The sequence below is a fragment of the Populus nigra genome, chromosome 3 (assembly GCF_951802175.1).
Source record: "Populus nigra chromosome 3, ddPopNigr1.1, whole genome shotgun sequence".
NCBI classification, from domain to species: Eukaryota; Viridiplantae; Streptophyta; class Magnoliopsida; order Malpighiales; family Salicaceae; genus Populus; species Populus nigra.
Window position 1 is genome coordinate 5,676,185 of NC_084854.1, and position 22,935 is coordinate 5,699,119.

At 31.6% G+C, this 22,935-nt stretch overlaps 3 protein-coding genes across 3 annotated transcripts; 2 read left to right on the top strand and 1 right to left on the bottom strand.

Annotated features, from left to right (window-relative positions):
- Positions 1 to 263: 263 nt before the first annotated feature.
- Positions 264 to 3,545, top strand: LOC133687925 (mRNA-decapping enzyme-like protein). Its single transcript, XM_062107271.1, has 8 exons — positions 264 to 588; positions 691 to 731; positions 803 to 852; positions 934 to 1,078; positions 1,260 to 1,316; positions 1,863 to 1,986; positions 2,437 to 2,904; positions 3,167 to 3,545. The coding sequence occupies exons 1-8, from the start codon at positions 430 to 432 to the stop codon at positions 3,221 to 3,223; spliced, it is 1,101 nt and encodes a 366-aa protein (XP_061963255.1). The 5' UTR covers positions 264 to 429; the 3' UTR covers positions 3,224 to 3,545.
- A 1,112-nt stretch (positions 3,546 to 4,657) lies between these two features.
- On the top strand, positions 4,658 to 6,718 carry LOC133688993 (small RNA-binding protein 11, chloroplastic). Its single transcript, XM_062108685.1, has 4 exons — positions 4,658 to 4,868; positions 5,964 to 6,032; positions 6,115 to 6,221; positions 6,294 to 6,718. Exons 1-4 carry the CDS (start codon positions 4,736 to 4,738, stop codon positions 6,402 to 6,404), a joined length of 420 nt encoding a protein of 139 aa, XP_061964669.1. The 5' UTR covers positions 4,658 to 4,735; the 3' UTR covers positions 6,405 to 6,718.
- Positions 6,719 to 8,344: 1,626 nt separating this feature from the next.
- Positions 8,345 to 9,730, bottom strand: LOC133688913 (probable F-box protein At2g36090). The gene has a single exon (XM_062108558.1). It carries the CDS (start codon positions 9,644 to 9,646, stop codon positions 8,609 to 8,611), a length of 1,038 nt encoding a protein of 345 aa, XP_061964542.1. The 5' UTR covers positions 9,647 to 9,730; the 3' UTR covers positions 8,345 to 8,608.
- Between the last annotated feature and the right edge of the window lie 13,205 nt (positions 9,731 to 22,935).

The following is a 22,935-nucleotide window of genomic DNA, read 5'->3' on the forward strand; positions in this document are numbered from 1 at the left end:
TGATGTTCTATTTTTTAATTTAAATTTTTTTAAATGCAATTAGATTTTAATTTAGATTCACTGAATTATACAAAATAAAAATTTGAAAATCAAATTAAAAAATAAAAAATACACTGTTATAATCCATAATTATTTGTCGGGAAGAATAGTGTTTAACGCTATAATAGTGTTTAACGCTATAGCAATTTCACTGCCCTTTTAGTTTTTTTTTAATTAATAATAATAATTAATAGTAAAGTAAACATAGAGTGGAGTGGAGTGGAGTGTATCGTCTCTTCATTGTCAAAATTCATTAGTCACGGCCCAGCCCCACACGCGTCTCCCCTCTTCCTTCTCGCTCTTGCTCTCTTTTGCTACTGAAAACTAGAACAACTTTTCCCGGGAAAATCGAAAGGAAAATCTGATCGTTTGAGTTAGGGTTGGAAGGAAATGTCACAGACAGGGAAATTGATGCCAAATCTGGATCAACAGAGCACTAAGATGCTCAATCTCACTGTACTCCAGCGAATGGATCCTTTCATCGAAGAGATTTTAATCACAGCTGCGCATGTCACTTTTTACGCTTTCAATATCGAAACCAATCAGTGGGTACGTGCGTGCTTGTTTACTTCTTTTTTTTCAATTATATTCGAATCTGATGTTTGATTTTTATCATTCTTGATTTCTTAATTTCATTGTTTCTGATTTCAGAGCCGCAAGGATGTTGAAGGATCTCTCTTTGTAGTCAAGAGGTACTCTGAATTAATTATTTCTTTTGTGTTTTGTAATTGTTATTATATTGATTTTTTTTTTGGTTCTATAGGAATACTCAACCGCGGTTTCAGTTTATTGTAATGAACCGGCGAAACACAGGTTTCTATTTTTTCTTCTTTTTTTGTATGTTATCAATTGGGTAGGTTTTTGAATTTATTTATTTATTTATTTTGTGAGCAGAAAACTTAGTGGAGAATTTATTGGGGGATTTTGAGTATGAAGTTCAAGCTCCGTATTTGTTGTATCGGAATCAATCTCAAGAAGTTAATGGTATTTGGTTTTACAATCGGCGTGAATGTGAGGATGTTGCCAACCTCTTTACTAGGTACATACAATTTAATTCTACTTTGACAACTTATTTAGTTAGATTTTGTTTGATGTTTACTTAAATATTCTAAATTCCCTAATAGATTTTAGAGCTTGGGTTTTGAGTGAATGATTAGGTGCTGTTTGCATTATTAGTAGCTGGGTGGATTTATTAATTAGATTTTTATTGTTGTTTACAGGATCCTTAATGCTTACTCAAAGGTTCCTGCAAAGCCAAAAGTAGCTTCAGGCAAAAGGTATTTTGTTCTCGAATAATTGAGTAATCTGCAATTAGTTATTGGATATCTTGTATAGTTGATTTGAATGGTGTTTAAATTTAACACATGATATGCTTACTGCTGTTAGAATATTTCTATGTGAATATAGCTTTTAATTCAGCTCAACCAAGAATTGGTTGGGATTGGATATGGGAATCTTAACATAGTTGATTATGAAAAGAATCAACGTGGATTGTTTAAGTGATTTTTAAATAATTAAGAAACATTTTATGTTGGTAAAATTAGGATGTGAAGAAATTCTTCTTCTATGAACATAAATGAGACTGCATCTCCATGATCGCTTCCCTCAAATATTATCAGTTTGTTTTGTCCTCAAGCTTTCATAACTTTGAAATTGATGGTGCATTTGGATGTTGCTCTGGAATTTTAAAAACTCAATATAAACATGTAACTGTGATTGCTGATGTTGAATCATCAATTTGTTGTTTAGTTATGCTGATTGAGAAAATAGACTGTTTAGCTTGCCATCTAACTTATTGTTTGCACAAACTGTATATCACTTAGTGAATATGAGGAGCTTGAAGCAGTCCCAAATATGTCAGTGTTTGAAGGTCCCTTGGAACCATCATCAACTGCCTCTGCTGCCAACGATAGCACTGAAGATTCTTCGTTTGAGAACTTCTTTAGTGTAAGTGCCTTACTTCTTTGCTTGTTCTCAAGAGTTATTTTTCACGTACACACTGTGGAGAACTGCTCTTTAGATTTTATACTTTGTTTGCCAATTAATATATTTGTAAATTCTGCTATGGTGCCATTTAGGATTCCATTTATCAGTTTGATGCTTTACATGGTTGGTTCATTTCAAACTTGCATGTTTTCTACTGAAAACTATCAATCCCATGCCTGAATATACACTTGCATTATTGTCAAATGCCTAATTTGTGATTCCCTTTTGTTGATTGAGTTTCTAGTGCTATCAGTGTAATAGTAATAATTATTATCCAGCACTAATTTAACCACCAATCCCATTATTGCTTGCTTTCTATGCTTTTCTCGTCTGATTTTGCTATATTTTATGTACTTTAACCATAATTTTTTTTTTAACATGCCTAAGTAGTTTTGAATACTATTCTTGCAGACAGCCATGAATATTGGAAGTACTGCTTCTAGTGTAGCAAATTCAAGACAGCCATATCAGCCTTCTCCCACCATTCCATTAACCTCCCATCCACCTAGTGTTGTTATGCCCTCTCCACTAGTTCCACAAATACCGTCTCTTCCTCTTTCATCTTTACCCACCTCAAAAACCATCCATGGCACTCCTGATCCAATCAGCAGTGGCAGTCATGTCACTAATCTTGTGAAGCCCTCATTTTTTGCACCCCTTTCTTCCTCATCTGTATTGCTGCCACCCCCTATCTCCTCGCCACTTACTAGTGCTCCTGCACTTCAGCCTCCCCTAAATCTGCAACGACCATATGGCACTCCAATGCTTCAACCCTTCCCACCTCCCACACCACCACCATCTCTTACTCCTAGTTCAACTGCCACTACACCTCTTATTAGCAGGGACAAAGTCCGTGATGCACTTCTGATGCTTATTCAGGTGCTTGATCCTTTTCTTATCCTTACATCTCCCCTTTATGTCATTCGCTTGCTTATTTAATGTAAGATTGTACTTTTAATATCTGTGCAGGGTAAAAGAACCACCTATTCTCTCTTGTTTAAATTTTAAAAGCCACTACTTTGCTTGGATACTAAGCGATTTTTGAATTATTGATTTCTCCTTTTCCTTTTGAAAAAAAAAAAGAAAAGAGAGAAGTGAGCATCTGTCTAAATTATTGTTTGTTGGTTTGTTCTTATGCTAGGATGATCAATTCATTGACATGTTTCATCAAGCACTGCTGAAGGTGCACCATCCATGAGGCATTGAAGATACACAATGACCTTCCCTTTGACAGATGTGGCAAATACAGAATGGTTGCAACATGAGTTCTCCGTACAGCTCTTGGTCCTTGGAAATAATGGGGGTATAGCTCTGGGTTGGTCCAAAGGAATGGGTTCTCTCGTTCAATGTAATGTTGTAACAGTAGGAATAGAAAACGCCTCAGAGGTCGAGCAAAGAGCTTGTGATGTCAGTTTCTTTAGGTTCTCTAGTAGGACTGTACTGGTACTGGTTATGTCTTGATGTGTAGTGGGAAGCCAGTAAGGACAAGCTGTGAGAAATGAAGTTTTCGACTTCCACGATCTCGTTTTTTCTTTCTAATTATTTGAAGATTGTGGTTTGATCCCTGCGAGTAGAGAATGGTGTCTTTATTTTTATGGTCCTGTAAATATAATTTGGAAAGAGTGAGGTCTGAAAATCAAGGAGATGAGAGAGAGAAGAAAAATAGGTTGCTGAACCACATCGGATCCTCATTGTTGTCATGCACCATCTCAAGAGGAAGTCCTTGTCGAGACTCTTTTAATGACCCTAAGCAAGGCCACCCTTACATCTTGAGGAAGCTGCATGCATCACCGTAATCTGTCCATTTTCAATCAATCCCTAGCTTTGAAAAAAAAGGGGGATGAATATTTGTTTCAATTTCAAATCTAGTCTCTAAATATTTAGTTGTTTTAAATTAATAAAATTACATTTTATTTTTTAAAATCAAGTATCAACCAAGCCTTGGAATTTTACACGGTGTCGTAATAACCTAAAATCAATTAAAAAAAAATGATCATCAAGTTCAATTCCGCATTCAACAATATGTGAAAGGATCATGTTGAAAGAAAAAAAGTTTAGTGACAAAACATGGGGTTGAACATTTAGTTTGGGTTGAAAATAAATAAAATAAAATTTTATTTTTTCAATTCAAGTATTAACCGACTCTAGTTTTTCCCCTACAGAAAGAAATCATCAAGTCCATTTCCACATTATTTTGTATATTGAGCTATAGTAAAAACTTTTAGTTTTTTAATATTAATTAATTAATAATTAATAGACACACATTTATTTGGGAATGTGGTAGTTTGTATTTCTAAGTGCTTTTATATTTTCTTTGCAAAAACATTAAATTGATATTTTTTTAATGTTTTTTTAATTATCTTGATATGTTAAAATTAAAATTAAAAAAATTATTTTAATACATTTTTAAATAAAAAAATATTCTACGCCCTAATAACAAACACGAACTGGTGAGGGGTGACATAACACGAGACTTAGCGGCGAGGAATGGATAATGGAATAGGGCTGTGGACTAGAGGATCCAAGTCCAACACAAACAAACACCCACCAACACTTGGGCTGTCAAAAACATGCTCGTAATTAGCAAGTCCTCCCAACCCAGAAGGGCATAATATATAAACAGAACCCTCCTCGCAGAAACAGCCTCAACCTGGAGTCGTCCTCTGCTCCCCAAAATATCAAAAAACAAACACAAGCAGGGATTTGGTAAATGGCTGCGGCACTTAGAAGAATCGCAGGAGAGAAAAGCTTTATGCTTTCAAGTATTCGTGCTAAACTTGTTGCTGCTCCAACTGCCCTTTTCATTTGGCAGCGAGGCATAACCACTAAACTCTTTGTTGGAGGTACTCTGCTCTACTCTCTTCTCTTCTACTACACGACGATAACACTTTTAAACTTGATATTTATCGTTTCTTTCTATGTTAGAAAACATCAAATTGAATAAGTAGAGTGATTCTAAAGAATTTTTTTTTGTCTGATCCATCAGTTTCGTCAATGGTTTGTAAAAGTGTCTGAACCAAAAAACTACTTGACTTAGGAGTGTGTTCATGGCTATGTTTCGTAATTTTTAATTTGATGGATTATTTTAGCTGCTTATTTCTATGTTCCATTTTTCTCCCTTTAAAATTTAAAAAAAAAACTTGTTGGGTTATCAACTTGTCATCCATCCCCGCCACAAAAATCTTACAATTTGCTCATCTATTGGCTGCTTCAATCTTGACATTTTATTGCTTTGTTTCAGCCAAGAAACACTTTTAACAATTTCCCCGATCGTTTTAATTGAAGTAATAACACAATCAGTTAATGGTTTTTGTGTGGTGGGGGGAGTAAGCAGTCTTTCAACAATAAGCTAGCAGAGTTGATGGTAGGGAAACTCGCAACTTTTCTTATTAAAAACACTTCTTCTTATGTGCTGCTATGACAACATAATGTTGAATGTAGTACTAAAGAAGTTTCGTGACTGGGATAGTTAAGTTCTTCCCATAGTCTAAGCAGGTATATATATAGCAGACTAGCTCTGCCGAAACTTAAGTATATTGTAAGATGTTTTATGATATAGTGGGAAAGTAGGTTGTTATAAAAGGCTAGTGTAAATTAAGAATGTCTAGAATGCGAGTTGTTTGGGTGTAACCGGTAAACAGATTCAACCAGACCAGTCTAAGGTGGGTTGGCTGGCTTTGGTTTTGGTTTTGGATGTGTATTGGTTTCTTCTGTGGTAAACTAAATAAGAAACTGCCCAAGACTGACGGAGTTTTGCATGGTAATTGTTGTTTATAATATTATCTCTTCACAAGTTTAACATGCCAAAAACTGTCATTTTTCTTATGAACTGCAAATATCTATATGCAACTTAGTTGGCCATGGATATTTAGCATGGCTGTAATTCTCCAAAACTAATTGAATTTGTCTTTTCTTCCTTGCGATGTGCTATGTTGCAGGCTTGTCAATTTACACCACAGAGAATGGATTATCAGAAGCATTCTCTCAATATGGTCAGGTTGTTGAAGGTATTTTGAAGTTCACTGCGATAAAATCTCTAAGCATGGATTATTTGATCAGTCCTAGTTCACATTCTTTTTCCTTTGCCAGCTAAAATTGTGATGGACCGAGCCTTGGACAGATCAAAAGGTTTTGGTTTTGTAACTTATGCATCTGAAGATGAAGCTCAGAAAGCTCTGGATGAGATGAATGGGAAGGTAAATTTGGATTCCTCTCAGCATTTTGTATTGAACTCAAAATCTCAGGAATAACAAGTAAATGTATTGCAGGCACTGAATGGACGAGTCATCTATGTGGATTATGCAAAGCTCAAAACTAATTTTGGTGGTGGGATACCAATTGCTAGAGGACCTCCTGAACCAACAACATCTGAGAGTTGAACTACGAGGATATAATTTTATGTCATTTGCAGGAAGATTTAGATACTTGCAAGTTATATCCCAGTTAAATCTTGGCATTTCGTTCTCTCGTGCATGTGATGAAAATTTTTTTGGCGATTCCAAATGCATGACAACATGCTACACCTGAATCAAATACCTGCACACTAAAACCAGTGGATAGGCTGTTCTTTCTAGAAGAGAGTAGAATTAGATTTGCCTGCCTACAATAGAAGTTCTTGTGAGCTACCAGATGCTGAATTTAAGAACAATGATAGTTTGAGCACGTATCTATATTATGTGAACTTTTTAAGTTACTTATTCTTTATATATATATATAGCTAAGTGTTGAATCAACTTGTATTACCTTTATGCATGCATATTCTAATGCAAAAGGTGTCATCAAAATTGATCTTTTCCAGAATTGATAGGAAATACCACATCTGTGTATATACTCAAGTGAATGAAAAACAAAAAGGTTCACAGAAAACTCGAGCGCCCCTTTATATCTGCAAGTTAAGAAAGCTGCTTCGTTATTTCAACATGTATACCGGCATCCACCAATTGAATAACAATAATTGATGATTTAAAATAGTTAATGGATTCAGTCTATATAAGAATATAAAAGAAAATTATTTAAAATTGATTTACCAAACAAAAGGTCTTAATTCATCACGAAATTGAATAACGCATAATTATTTGTTTTATATAACTATTTATTTGTTTTTTTTAATTTGATGTTTATCAAATATCTTTTCATCATTTTATTCTTTGATAATGGTCATTCAGAATGGTAAAATATAAACAAGTTTCCCCTCAAACACAATTCACCACCATTATTTTATCTTGAAATGCGGTTGATTTTTATTCTTAAATAAGATTCAAAATAATACAAGATAAATGTTAAATCTCTTCAATAATATGTCTTGCATATGAAAGTCTCGGCATGTGATTTGTTTTTAACCTATTTTAAGGTTAAACATGTATCTTTAAGAAAGTAAATAGAGTTTGAATAATGAAATATTTACAAAAAGACAATAGACAATTGCTTAAAAGCACGTAATTCTATATCTATTTATACTGCACAAGATCTCTAACCTTTACCTCATATGCTAAATATATAGATAAGTGCTCTATTGAGTTGAGAATAAAGGAAGGAAAATCATCTTAAGTTTGTATATTGTCTCAATAATGTTCATATCAAGTTGCTCCATATGATGGGTGTACAATTTGTTCAAGCAAATATCTCCAAAATAATGATTAATTTTCGTGAGTTCATTTTATATATATATTTGCAATAAATCTCAGATATGTTCATTGATAAAAATATAAATATAAATTTTATAGAAATCCCCGATAGGAAGTTACAAACTAGATTTTCAATTAAAAATGATGATGAAATGTTTGTATCTGTATTTCTATTGAAATATAATGAAATGTAGTATTGTGTCTTGTTGTCGATGGATTCTTTTATTGTTTTTATTGTGTCGGTAATTACCGATCAACGTCACAAATTTCATCTTTAACTTCGTAATCATTGAAAGAAATTGCACAGAATTCTATAATTCCATTTCTATTTGCAGTGAGTACGAGCATTCATGCCAAAAAGAGCTCAATTGAGCTCTCGCCATTACTTGTCTACAAGGAAAGAATACCAGAGCTTATTTGAAAAGATACTTTTTGCATGTTTGATCATTGGGATCTTTTTTTAAAAGACAACCTCTTTGTTTCAATCATGTTTTTGGTACTCTTTGTTGTAAGAGCCTTCTTCATTGGTACCCCTATTCTTTCGGGGATGACAAAATTAAGGGAAGCATTTCCTCGTGAATCAACAACCAGAGGCATTCGCATCTGGCATTCTTTGTGCTGCTCCCGTTCTCGTAAACTCCTCACGTTTATGTCATTTTCTATGTTCTTCGAGCCGGCAAAATTGCTCCGGCCTATTGACAAGAACTTAATTCCAGACCATATTATTGAAATGAGTTTTAATACATGCAACGCAGCGTTTAGAAGATGAGAACGAGACACAACATGCATCTCCACATCCCCTCTGCCGTCTAATTAACTGCTTGGCTCCACCGACGAGTGTCACAGAATAACAATTTTATCGCCTGTACACTTGTTTGATAGGAGTGTGTTTTTGTAACTCCCTCTCTCCACCCTCCCCCTTAACAACTCTTACAACCTGGGAAAATTATGATTGAAGTTCATCTCAGCAGATGAAATAACCCAAGAGAGACAAGAGCCATGACCCCGAAAGACACACACAGCATGTCCAGAGCCCCTTCCTTCTTCAACCTCCTCTCCCTCCTCTCCCTCTTCATTTCCAAAAACATCCCGTACCTTTTCCGTCCCTCCATTTCCCTCCTCCCGCTCATTCCCTTTTTACCCTCAAACCCCGTATTCAAAACACCCAAACTACCCTTCCCGTTTAAGAAAACACCATCCATATCCTCCACTTGCAAGCTCACTCCCCTCACGTGCATCTCCCCTCCTTGGGCTCCCCCTCCGCACGTGACCACTATCCCACACTGCACACTCTCTGATGCTGATCCTCTCTCTCCTGCCGCCAACACTGTCGCAAACCGCGCGTGCACTTCGCCGCTCAGCCAATGCCTCTGAACCGACACCGGTTTGTGACTCGATAGGTTCACCGACCGTAAACGGGTCGGGTCAATCAATATCCAGCTCAAACTCAAATCACCAGCCAGATCGCGGCATGTTTCCTCAGAACCTGAATTCGGTATGGGAGTCGGACACGTGTCCTTCGGATCAAGCATGTCGATTCTGAAGGGCGAGCACAAAAACCACGAGCTTGAGGTCTCTGTTTCTACAACCTTGGAAAAAATCAGCTTATTTTTGTAATGAATATCGACGGCTGAGATCAGTTCTGATGGATGGTCGTGGTCTCGTGGGGGATTTACCCGGGGGCCTGTGGTGAGAGGGAAGGATTCAGAGAAGAGAGAGCGCCAGCCGCTGGGTAAGCGGGAGATTATTTCGCGTATACGTGGCGTGTTAGTGGAAGGCCAAATGGAGTGGCATATGTTGGTCCATAAGTCTTGTTGGGATGCTAGTGAATTTAGTTCGGTGGAAGTGCATGCGGTGGAGACCAAGGAGGGGCCGTCTAGTCGGTTTAGGATGTGGGCTTGGAGGATGTCCGGGTGGATGGTGGAGATTGAGGTAGCAATGGAGGGTTCCACGGTGGTTGTTGCGGAGGAACACGGTGGTTGCGTGGAGAAAGACATGTATTGTGTATTTTTTGTCTCCTTACAAGGAAATACTTTAAAAAAAGGTTTTTGTGCGGGGGCGTTGTTTGAGTGTTGTAGCCATTCGACTTGTTCACTTTATATAGGAATTTTTAAGGAGTGTACTTGGTGGCTTAAAGGCCCCTAATATTGTCTTTATTAACGGAAATGACATTCCTTCCGAGTTGCTTGAACCATAGAATTTAAACCCAGTCCGGTAATGAACTCAGCCTCAGATACAGATTACAGGTTTTGATTGGCTCGTGAATTTTAACTGGGTCAACTCAGCTTAAGATACAGATTATAGGTTTTGATTGGCTCGTGAATTTTAATTGGGTCATCATATCGATCCTATTTTATAATAAAACACAATGTTTTTTATTAAAAAATAAAAAAATAACCAATGAATTATAACTGGATTTTTAACTAGATGAATTAAGTTTTTTTCTTTCCTTAATTTTAGTTACCTGACGTGTCAGGTCAAGCTAGATTTTAAAACTATAGAATGAACTTCGAACCCGGTCACAAAACAGGACCACAGACTCTGGCTCTTGGTTCCGTTTCCCTTCAAAAACCCGGTCACAAAACAGGACCACAGACTCTGGCTCTTGGTTCCGTTTCCCTTCAAAAACCCGGTCACAAAACAGGACCACAGACTCTGGCTCTTGGTTCCGTTTCCCTTCAAAAACAAGTTACTATATTTGTATTTTTTTATAATTTTTCTTGAGATAAAGAAACGATATGAAGATTACTAATTCCATTTCTTTGAAAACTGGTTGCTGCTGGTCTTGGCAACTGAATAATGTGTACACATGATTTATTGTCAAGGATTAGTTTGACTTCCTCTTGAGCTCTATCTGGCTGTAATTTGATTATTAACTAAATAGTGGATATAGATAAATTAATAAATAGGTGTGTTAATTGTTCCTGTAATTCAATCATTATTATTTATCAAAACTAGATTGTAAGAAAATTAATTAAACTAGTGTACACCGTTCTTGGTTAATATTTTTCTTAATACTTCTTTCCTAATTAAACTTTTGATCACCTGACTTATTTATTTTCTATTTTTAGTTTTTAAAAATAAAACAAATTGAAAAAAGAATATAGAATTGATGAAGAAACTAAGCTAGGAAAAGGATTAGAATTATAATTCCTGGAACAACAATATCACAGTCAATTAGCTTTGTAAACGCGGGGAATTAAGTGCATCTTTAATTGAAAATATAGTAGGTATTGCTTTTTAAAATATTTTTTTAGTTAAATCACACTATCAAGCCGTGCAGAAGTTTTTTTTTTTTTTTAATCCATGATTGAAATTGTGTTTTCAAATAGCATGGAGAAGAGAAAATGGAAAGATTGGCAGCGAGGTAGCTGAGTTTCCTGTAAATTCTCGCATTTCTGTAACCCTTGAATCTCGTAAACTTTCAAAGGATGTGAAGGGGCACAAGATGGATCCTACAAAATCAAATCCAGCTGAATTAGGATTATTAAATTGGTTTTTGACTCTCAGACAACTTCATGTTCATCTAATACAAGACTTGTCCAATGGTTATCATGTCAACCGCTCCAGAAGATTATTAAAACTTATTTTCCAAATTAATACCTTCAAATAATAATTTTCACTGTAATACATGCCCAGCCATTGATCACACTAATTATATATGCAAACAATAACCGCAAATGTAGCATATGCATAATATATACTATAGGTCGTGCATAAATAATTTTGCTAGACCAATAAATTGTGCATATGCTAAATACGCAACCACTTGTCATACTAGGACTACATGTGTGACCTATAAATTAATCATATATTATATACCCAACTATTATTATTCGTGTGTAATAGTCAGAGCTATTTTGTCACTTATACTGGTTGAAAAATAAGTTTGCTAGCCATGCTAATTTGGAAAAAAAACTCCACTTCAAGAGTATATAAAAATTGAGAGAATGTAATCTTAGAGATATAATTTAACTGATTAGATTTTAAATTTATTTTCTAAAAATCAAAAGTTCGAATCTTATAAATCTCAAAATCACTAGAGATTTATTCTCTAGAGATCATCAGCTCGTGAGATTAATTGAGATGCATATAAACTTGTTGAATATCCGCTTAATAAAAAAAATGAGAGAATGTCCCTACGTTGATTGAATTAATTGAATTTAATTTCTTTAATATATCTTTTTGTCGACATTGTTTACTAAATAATTAGAGGAATTCATAAACAAAAGTATTTTGAGCTGATCCATGACGTGCGCCCATGGTGGAAAATCTGCAAACCACCGTCATAGGGCTTCTTCGCCATCTGGTGCCGGCTATAGTCAAATTGTCTTGTAAATTGGATTTTTATAGGCAGCGTTTTTCTAGTAGCTCCGTCATTTATGACGTTGTACGATGATCATGTGAGGTTGAAATTTGAACGCCACCGTATATTTGCAGATATTTTATATCAATTTGCAAATGTGGGGAGAGGGTGGTGTCCCTGTCGACGGGCACCCTTTTCTCCACGCACGGAATGCCATACATGCTTCCTCGTCAAAAAGACTGTTATTACACCATCCAACCTTTTTTGACTTTCGAATTAGACGCTGTTTTACTTCCAGAATCATGTAGTGTGGACTCATGTGTATTGCAAGCTGGTGTTTTTATATTATTTTTTTTTGTCTCTAGATATGGTCTTGACTGATCAACTAAAATGATTTTATTTTAATCAAATAATTAAAAAATAGATAAAATAATAGATGGATAAAAAACAAAAAAAAAATCATGATAACTTGAGAAATAGATTTTTTTCAAGAACAGAAAAATAATGGTGTTTAATTTCCATTCAAGTAAATATAGAAGTGTAAAATTAGGTAAAGGGGATAAAAAATAACCCGAGTTAATTCAAGTCAACCCGAGTTAGCATGATAGACAAGTAATCTGGGCAATAAGAGTCATGTCAACCCAGATTAACTTGTTAAATCCACATTTTAGATCATAAGATCGAAATAATTCAATAGAAAAAAAAAATCAAGGAAAACCACAACTATTTTTTAAAAAAGATAATGTTGAATGATGAGATCATAAGAGAAAATAAGCCAAAAAAAGACGTCAACCCCCCCTCTCCATTAAATTTTCGAACTTGCGATCTAGGTCATTAGATCGGAAGCACCATGTATGAAAAAACCATAAAGCCTAATCCCTAATGATAATAAAAAATAGAATATAAAATAAATTAGAGGGCAATTATAATTTTTTTTATTGGAGGGTGAAATTGAAAAGAAAAATAATTATAACAAAATATCAAAAGAATGAGGAAGAAATTAAAAAAATATATACCATAAATTTAGATTGAATGATTAAATTAAAAACTAATAGAATCTTTACAAAAAGGTAAAGAAAAAATAAAAATAAAAAAGGATAATGACTAAATTGAAAAAAATATATATGATAAATCGGGATTGAATAATAAAATTAAAAACAAATAAAAATTATATAAAAAGACCGAGAATAAAAAAATCAAAAGAATAAAGATTGAAGTTGAGATTCCAACAATAAAAAAACCCAATTATAATTTTAAGGGGAGGAGGGAGAAAATAAAAAAAAAAGCAAAGAAAGCCCCACCGGTGAAAAAAATCACCTCTCATCGGCTACACATGTCGCACCATCAAGAAGAAAATGCGAAGGCGATCCCAACGACGCAAAGGTGAATTTTACTGTGCATAAAAATTAAAAAAAAAAGTATATTCCTAGATAAATTTCTAATAATCAATACAAAAAGATTGAAATACCCCAGCACTAACGCCGTTGATTTTTCCGGGGATTAGTAAAAGGTTTTCTATATGCATGCTGAATTTACCTTCCCCTCTATTTTTTTTTTATATATACATATATAAATTAAAGAGCAATTTATCAGATAAAGATTAAAAGTAATCTGTCTAAGGGACCCTTGAATAAGTAGTTGCTTTTCTTACCGTAATTAATTCAAAAGGCAAGATTTGAAAGACCGTCTCTTTATTGATCAACATGAACTTGGCTAATAATTTGCTTGTTAGATTCAGATCAGCTGCAGAAAATGACATTTGGAGACTTATCAAGAAATATATAGTCTGACGGGGAGATTTTATTATTGATTGTTTGAAACCTGAGATCGAGGGCCGGTATTGGTTTAGACTTCGGTCATCAAGTGCCGTTTCTGTTCTGGATTTGCCAATCTGATGGGACGCGGTCGGTGGATGTAATATATTTGGTTTTGAATTAGTTATTGAATTAATTTTATTTATTGATACTTTATTTTTATATTAAATTTAATTTTTAATTTTTTAATTGTAATGTATATGGTCGTGGATAATTTATTAAAGTTAATTATTTTTTTTAATTTTGTCTTTCTACACTTTATTTTTATATTATATTTGGTTCCAATTATTTTAATTATGATGTTTTTGGTTTTAAATTTTTTATTGAATTAATTTGTTTTTAAATTTTATTTCTTGACATTTTATTTTATATCAAATATAATCTATATTATTTTTATTTTTATATTTAGATGTTCTTATCTTTTTCTTAATTGAAATTGTTTTCTAATTTCATCTCTTATGATTTATTTGTTTTATTTTTTTCGTTAAATTTGGTTCTCTTTCTTTTTAGGTTTTCATTTTTTAAATCACTTTTTTTTTTCATATTTATCCCTAATTATTTTGGTTGGTTTAGAATTTTATATTGTTATTTTTTTGTTTGCATTTTACATTGTGATCTGACCTCATGATCTGTGTCATAAATTTTATTCATTGAAAATTGATTTTCTTTGTTTTTTTTTTTATGTTTTGGATTATTTTGTGAATTTTATTTTATTTTTTATTTTGCCATTCAATTCAATATTTTTTTTATATTTAAGGTTGGACCGGGTTCGCTCCATCATCATTGAATTCATTGAAAATTGATTTTCTTTGTTTTTTTTTATGTTTTGGATTCTTTTGTGAATTTTATTTTATTTTTTATTTTGCTATTCAATTTAATATTTTTTTTATATTTAAGGTTTGACATGATATTATTCACAGGTTTTTGATGATTTCACTTGGTTTTCCTAATTTTATCATCCTACAGTTTGTTGTTTCATGGAGTTTGATGATTATTGTTTTTTTTAGTTTTTTTTTAATTATTTTGAGTCGTTGGTTTTTTTTTAAATACAATAATAGCACTTTACCATTGTTTTTTTTTCCCTGCAAAGAAATTGACCTGATCCGAATCTAAGCACCCTTGCATCCTTCAACATTCCCACAACATTAAGTTAACCGTGCGCCAATTAACAAAGCCCCATCAATATTGCACATACAAATCATTCAAAAACAAAAAGGGTAAGTCACATGGAGTTGAAGTTAAACTCTTGAAAGCTACTGGAACTTGACCGGAAAACTGCCGGAGCTGGGTGGAACCAAAAGGGGCAGTAGTGGCGATTGGGGTGTTGTGGGAGGTACTGTAGTGTCTGTGGTGTGGAGCTATGGATAGTGTCTGTGTTGTGGAACTAAGGACAGTGATGGTAGGTGATGGTTTTTTTTTTTTTTTTGTTGAGGAAGAGGGAAGAAAAGGGATGAACAATATCAAGGTTAAGGATTTTTCTTCTTAGAAATTAAATTAAAAACATATAGGATCAAAATCAAATTATGATAACCATACATTATAATAATATATGTGGCCGTGGTTTTAAAAATTAAATTTTAAATAATATATTATGCATGCTGGTGATATTGATATTTTTATTTTTATCTATTTATTAGGGCACGGAAAACGCTCTAGGAAACGGTGTTTTGAAGGGCAAGAGAACATCCGAGGGGATGGTTCAAGTGACAATAAAGAATATTTACATTTGATTTAATAAATTATTAAATTCATGCAGCAATTAACCTACAACGTGGGGTCTCTCATAGATATAAAAAAACATATAATATTTTTTTTTCCCCCAATTTATAATCAATCTATCTTTATACTGATTTTGAAAAACCAGAAAAAGGTAGGAAAACAAAAATTCGTCACCATTCTTTAATTTCATTGAATTATTTGTGGTTCACATTGCATCGAATAATGGCATTATTGGGAGTAGCGAGTTAGTTGTTGAGTTATTGGTGTCAATCAGTACGAGTTGCAGAGCCATGACAGAGACATGTTAAATGCAACTTATACGTTCATCCACCATTTTTCTTTAACCACTACAAACAGGCAAGAGGAAGGATAGAGCTGGTGCGAGTCCACTTGATTATTACTATATGGCTTTCGGACAGGTCTGATATTTTTTTAAAATATAAAAAAAACAATGACAAATTGCTGTAAATGTATTTTTTAAAAAAGATTAACAGCTTGATATTATAAAAAGAGAACGAAAAAAATAATATCTGTCAATTCTTAGAAATCCAAACAATGAAAGATCAACTCAGAAAAAAAAATTAATGAATAAAAAAGCAAAAAAAATATCATAAAAATCCGGGTGATGAAATTAAAAAAAAAATAAGATTATGGATCTAATGATGAAATCAAAAACAAATTAAAATTTAATAAGAGCGTTAAGAATAAAAATTTAAAATCAAAACCAAAAATACAATCAAATATTAAAATGAAAGGCCAAATTGAAAACTCTTAAGTCCACAAAATTTACAACAGAATCAAAAACAAAAATAAAATCAAGTGAGTGAGGACCATATTCAAAAAAAAAATTAAAAAAATCAAAATCAAAATACACCATTTGATGCTCAAAATACTTGACCCAACATGTGGACTCGTAACCTAAAGGACCCGTATAGGCTAGCCTTGGTCTCAAAAGTAATTAGAACAAATGACAAAAAAATATTTGATGCTTCTTTTTAATTCAAAAGCAAAAATCCTAAAAAAAAAAACTAGTTTTGAACAAAGCCAAAAAAAAAAACTCTAAGTAACACATGCTTTTTTCAAAATGAATGGAAAATCTTATAGGAATTGGAAAAAAAAGTAAGAAAAAGTTTGAGGATGAAACTAAAAAAAAAAAAAATTAATTAAATTATCATATTTTAAATTAAATTGAATAGATGTAATTTAATTTTATCCCAACAGTAAAAAATATCAAAATTAATTATGAAAATTAAAGAAATTAATTCAAAAACAAACTAATCTCATTGGTATACTAAGTTTCAAGTGTCCAAGTGTCCAGTGACACACACACACACACACACATAGATAGCATTAGGAAGCTCATTAGAAGAGTCCATCCACCATGACTTTCACTTAATTTATTATATAATAGAAACTCACACTTACAAATATTTAAGAGGGAGTGTATCTTTTCAATGTGGGATAAACATCTTTTACTTCTTTACATTTACAAATTACATTAACAATCCCTCATAATGAATGTTTTTTTATTGTATAAAATTATACTTATAAGAATGTATTTTGCATTTTAAACCTTTAATTAGTGTTAGAACTTGAATCCTACTAAAGTTACTGGTGTTCATATACTAAATCAAAAATTTTATTGTAAAATCAAAGATACTACATATATAATACTATCCAAACTCTTAAAGAGGTTTAGAACTATTTAGCACTATTATGGCCATGTGCTAAAATCTCATTTTCATGAACATTTATAAGAGAAAACTCTAACTCTTGTAACATGCAGCACCACTTTTATATTCATATAGGTAGAATTGTACATGTATCTATTACATTAAACATGAATTTTTAAATTTCATTAAGAGCCTACACTTATCATCATTTACGTAATAGAACACACTGAATATTATCAAAATATGGTCCAAAATTAATTATTAGTGTCCAACATATACTAAACAGTAACTTGTTATTACCCTTTAAACTTAGAGATAAGCTTCTTGTTGATCCAAATTTGGGTTCCTATTATTGGTATCTTTGATAACAGGTTTCAATCTCATTTCATTAGCTGTTTTTTTTTTACCATGTCTTTAGATAGTTTTTTTGTGAGTGAATCTGTTAAATTAGTCATATACTTCACATAAACACTGGTGATTACCTCATTCGTAATCAACTCTCGAATATATCCATGTCGAATGCTTATATGTCTTAACTTACCCTTGTAAATGTTACTGTAAGCTTAAGATATAGTTGCTTCATTATCACAATATAAAGAAATAACTGACGTAGGTCATGACCACAACTTAATATCCAACAATATATTTTTTAGTTATTCTACTTCTTTACCTACAACAACCATAACAATAAATTTTGATTTCATGATAGAATAAGAGATGCACGTTTATTTTTTAGATGCCTAAGATATTGCACCTCCTCCGAGTGAGAAAATCCATCTTAATGTGGACTTATTATCACTCGATCTAGTTATCTAACTTGCATCACAATATCCTTCCATCACAGCTCAAACATCATAATAAAATAAGCCCAAATCAATCATTTTTTTAGATAACCAAAGACTCTTGCAATAGCTTTTTAATGATCCGTATTCGGTTTGTTTGTATATCTTGATAACTTGCATATAACAAAAGTTATATATGATTTGTTATCTCTTTACTTGTGTGATTCCACTTACTTACAACTTGTGAGTGTAAGGAAAACCTCTTAGGTGTGGGAGACACTTAGTCATGGGCAAACACAAGTGTAAATGGTGAGGAAATGATGAGTCTAGTAGGGGGCTAAACTACAACATGGAGCTGAAAAATTTCAACGAGAACTTAATTATGTGACAAAAGCTATTGTGGAAGATGGAAACCCATTTTTATATTTTGTTTAAATATTTAGATGTTCAAAAATTTACTAGGTTACATTTTATGGTGCTTTAAAGTATGCTCTTTTTTCATTTAAACATAACCTTTGAAATAATAAATGTAATAAGAGAACAAAAGATTTATATGGCCATCTTCCTATAAATACACTCAATTAGATTTTTCTTTTATCTCTTTTTAAAACATCTTTCTATAATTTCATTCTTCAACTAATCGTGCTATCCTTTTCACTGTATACTGCGTAATGTGTATAACATAGGTCAACTCTTCCTGTTTTTTTAGGCTTATCAACTTTTTTATCATACCATTTGCAATTCCTTACCTCTTGAAAAAACTAAATTGTCAACAGATCAACACTTGCTCCCCTTTAATTATTGCAGACTCCAGAAGGGTATTTATATCAATATCAAGACTCAGGAGTCTTAAAAGATCAGTTAAGTGTTGCTTTCTGAGATTGCAAGTGAAGTTGCTAGCCATGCTCTTGCTAGCTTCCTTTTAACACTGCATATTTATAATGAGTTCCAATGCATTATAGGCTAGTTTATTTTTATGGTTCATTGTTTTTTAAAATATTTTTTGTTTGAAAATTAATATTTTTATAATTTAATATGCTGATATTAAAAATAAAAAAAAATCTAAAAAGTTATTTTCATATATTTTCAATTGAAAAATATTTTTGAAAAACAATCTACATCGTATTATCAAATACACACTAACCCCCATGATATAGCATTAGTTATTGCCATTTTCCAAAAATTGCTCATTTTAAAATTTTAAATTTTGAAATGCTAATGGTGGGATTGATTATGCCAAAAACAAATCTATCTTTGAGAAGTTGACCTTAATAATATATTGATCAAGTTTGATCGATATAGTCTATGGAATGGATGAAACGTTACATCCAGATCGTAAATAGATGACTTTTTTGGTGAGTTATTTATGGAGTGTTATGAAGATAGTACAATCCATTTCAATTGTTTCATCATTGTCATTGAGAAGTATAGAATTGTAAATTGTTGGAACTGTAAAGGTTAGACGTGTGATTGTCCCCCTTTAATATTAAAAAATTATGGTTTAAGATTTTTAAACTACTAATGATTTAGTGCAAGCTTTGAATGTCTATATTTTTTAATTGAAAGTAGCTCCTTACATATATAAAATTGTAATCTAAGTAATTATTTAGTGTTGTTATGTCTTTCAATTGTTTTTAAAATTGTATTATGTATTTTAATTGTTATAATTTCAAAAATAATGTTTTGATTAAGATTTGTTTAATAATTGTGTGAAAATTGGATTAAATATAAATATATAAAAACCTATTCCGACCCAATACATTAACGTTATTAGTTGGAAATAGAGTTTCAAGAGTTCATAGAAATAACAGATAACATGCAAGAATAATCAAGACTAAATAGAAAATGAACTTTGACTCATCTCATCTCAAATCAAATCAATATTTAAAAGAGAAAGACGAGGTAGATTTTGATGATTTTATGTTTTAGCACCACCTTATTCAAATTCAATCCTTTGTAAATCTCAATTTTTTTATGGGGATTCAAATTGTTGAGGGTGTTTAAGGTACAATTGTAAGCAATTTTTCGGTTTGAAAAGTAGTTTTAATAACCACGATTAAGTGTATGAAACAACAGTTTGAGTGTGTTAAAAATATGTGATAGGTATGTGAAAATTATATTTAATGGTGAGCATAATAAATATTAGATCAAACATTAATTTATATATAACTAAAACAATGGATAATGTTTATGGGTGTGAATGATGAAGAGTTTGAGGAAATAAACAAATGGCACAAATCTTACAAATTTGAGAAAACTTCAAAAATGCATTTTAAAATGACTATGTATATTTAAAATCAAATAAATATTAAACTAGCTTTCAAGGATTTATTCAGCTTTACATTTATTTAAGTATAGTAAAATGATTGATGTACCAATACAAGCAATATATTTTTTTTTAACTTGCGTTCAATGGGTTTTTTTATCTTTTCAAAATGGTTTTTTATTATAATCAAGTTAACTTATGAATAATTTGTTCATTGCATTTCTCTCATGTTGTTTGGGTGGTGCATACAGTGGTTTTTGGAGGTCAAACGGTGGCTTTCAAGATGGCGTTAAAATTATATCAACGACCCCTACATGTCCAGGGAGTGCGTGTGGCCGACCAACCTTAGGTTTAGCATTGTTAGCCTTTTCTTTTTTTCCTTCTTTTCACCCCCCTCATTTATTTCCATGGTTGCCCTTCAATTTGTTTTTCTTTAAGATCTAGTCTTTATTCTTCTAGTTACTATTTATTTATTTGAGATGATTTATATAATTTGATTTTTTTTTTCAATTTCATCATATTTTAATTTTTTCTGTTATATTTGATCTATTTTATTTTGATTGCTATTTATTTTATTTTTGATGGTTTATAGAATTTGTTTTTATGATTTTATCTTTTTTTAGTTTTTTTTTCCTATCAGAGTTGATCCTCATTCTATTGATTGCTATATTTTTTACTTTGGCAATTTTTTTTTGATTTTTTTATTTTATCCTTATGTATTAAATTGGTTAAAAATTAAGTTTAATGGATTACAGGTTTAAAAGATTAACTTAGGTTTAGGAGATTTACCTAGATTTGTTTTTCTTTTTTTAAGCTTATGATTTTTCAGTTTCATCATTTGAAATTTATTATTTGCTTTGTATAGAAACTTTTATTGGTTTTAAAAACAACCTGGGTTACCTAGAGTTTTTTTATACATCGTTCTTTGTTAAATTTAGATTTTTTTAGAGATTTTTGTATTAAACTTAATTAATTGATTAAATATATACATGAGATGCTTACTTCATGATATGTTGGTTTTTTTTAATGGTGGTAAGGTAGTGTCCTTGATGGAGCAATAATGAGTTTCTAACGAGCTTTTCTTTTTTCTTCTCCCGGGTATTATATTAACAAATCATTTTTTATAGTTAATAATTGCTAATTTTTTGTAACTTTATTTACTATAGATGTTTTTTAATCATATTATTAAATTAACTGATTTTATTGAACATAGTCAAATCAATGACTCGGGTCTTATATTTTCTTATTTTGTTTTTTTTTAAATATTAGCGTTGCTTGAACATTTTTTTATCAATTTTTTCTTAGTTTATTTATTGTTATTACTTTGTTTCTTCATGCCATATAAATTAATTGAGCTTCTTAAATCCAATGGAAACAATGGCTTGAATCTCAATTTTGTTTTTTCTTTTTAAGAAATGCCTGTATCGCTTTAATATTTTGTTTATGTTTAAAAAATTAAAGTTAGCATGCTGCAAAGCACGAGCCTTCCATTTAAAAAAAATATGTAAGTGCTTAGTCAGTGCATTGTGGTCTATGAGGCAAAGTAATATGGATTACAATAATGAAGTGATGATTTTACTCTTCACTCCAAAATCATTAAGCCTTGCAAGGAGGTAAAATGGTATTTTTTTAATGGACAAAAAATCATTTATGAAGAAAAAAATTATTTATGATTTGGACGGGAAAAAAAGTTTTTATATAATTTCTCAACACAATAAAATTACTTAACGCTTTTAAAAATAGAACTTTTTAAAGCTGTCTCTAAGAGCTTTTATCTTATTTTTTAAATAGTGAAATAACTCATTTGACACTAAAAGCAAATTTTTTACAACCTGAGTTCAGGGCCTTTACATCTTTTCTTATATAATAATAATAATAATAATAATAATAATTAGGTTTGTTGAGTGGCTCTTTGTTAATATCAATATTATTAAAAAATTGATTGGTGTATTTGGATTGTCTTTGTGCCATTTGGGAGGCACATGAGACGCCATGTGAGAGTCATATAATGACTCTCTTGGTGGCGTTTGATTTGTCTTGACTTTTCCTCCATCTTGACATGACACGTTTTTCAAATGGACCTCTTGTTTGACGCTTGAGACCCTCTTTTTTTCCTTTCTCATCCTTGATTTTCATGTTCATCCTGTAAAATTTAAAAGCGACCCTTTAATTTTTTTTATTTCTTTACAATTGGTTATTGTTGTTTTGATTACTATTTGTTTTATTTGAGATGATTTATGAAATTGATTTTTTTTCTATTTCATCCCCTTTTATTTTTTTTTTATCTTTCAGATCTAGTCCCCGTTATTTTAATAGATTTTATTTATTTTGGATGATTTTTAAAAGTTTATGTTGTTTTACTATTTCTTCATTCCCAAGTTCTTTTTTCTACCAATTTGATCCTTATTATTTTAATTGCAATTTTTTTTGCCTTTGCAATTTTTTTTGCCGTGATATTTTTATATTTTTTTTTTCTGATTTCATGCCTCAATATTGAATTTGTTGGAAATTGAACTTCTAAATTGAGTTCGAGTCTAGAATTTCAAGGGTTACGAGTTTAGAAGACTAACTCATACTTCGGAAACTCGCCTGGGCTTGCATTCCCCTCTTTTTTCTTAACTCATGTTTTTTAGTTTTATCCTTTATCATTTATTTTATTGGAGATTGAACTCTATTATTTTTTTAATTTTCTTTTTACAGGATTATTTCACTAATTTTGATAATGA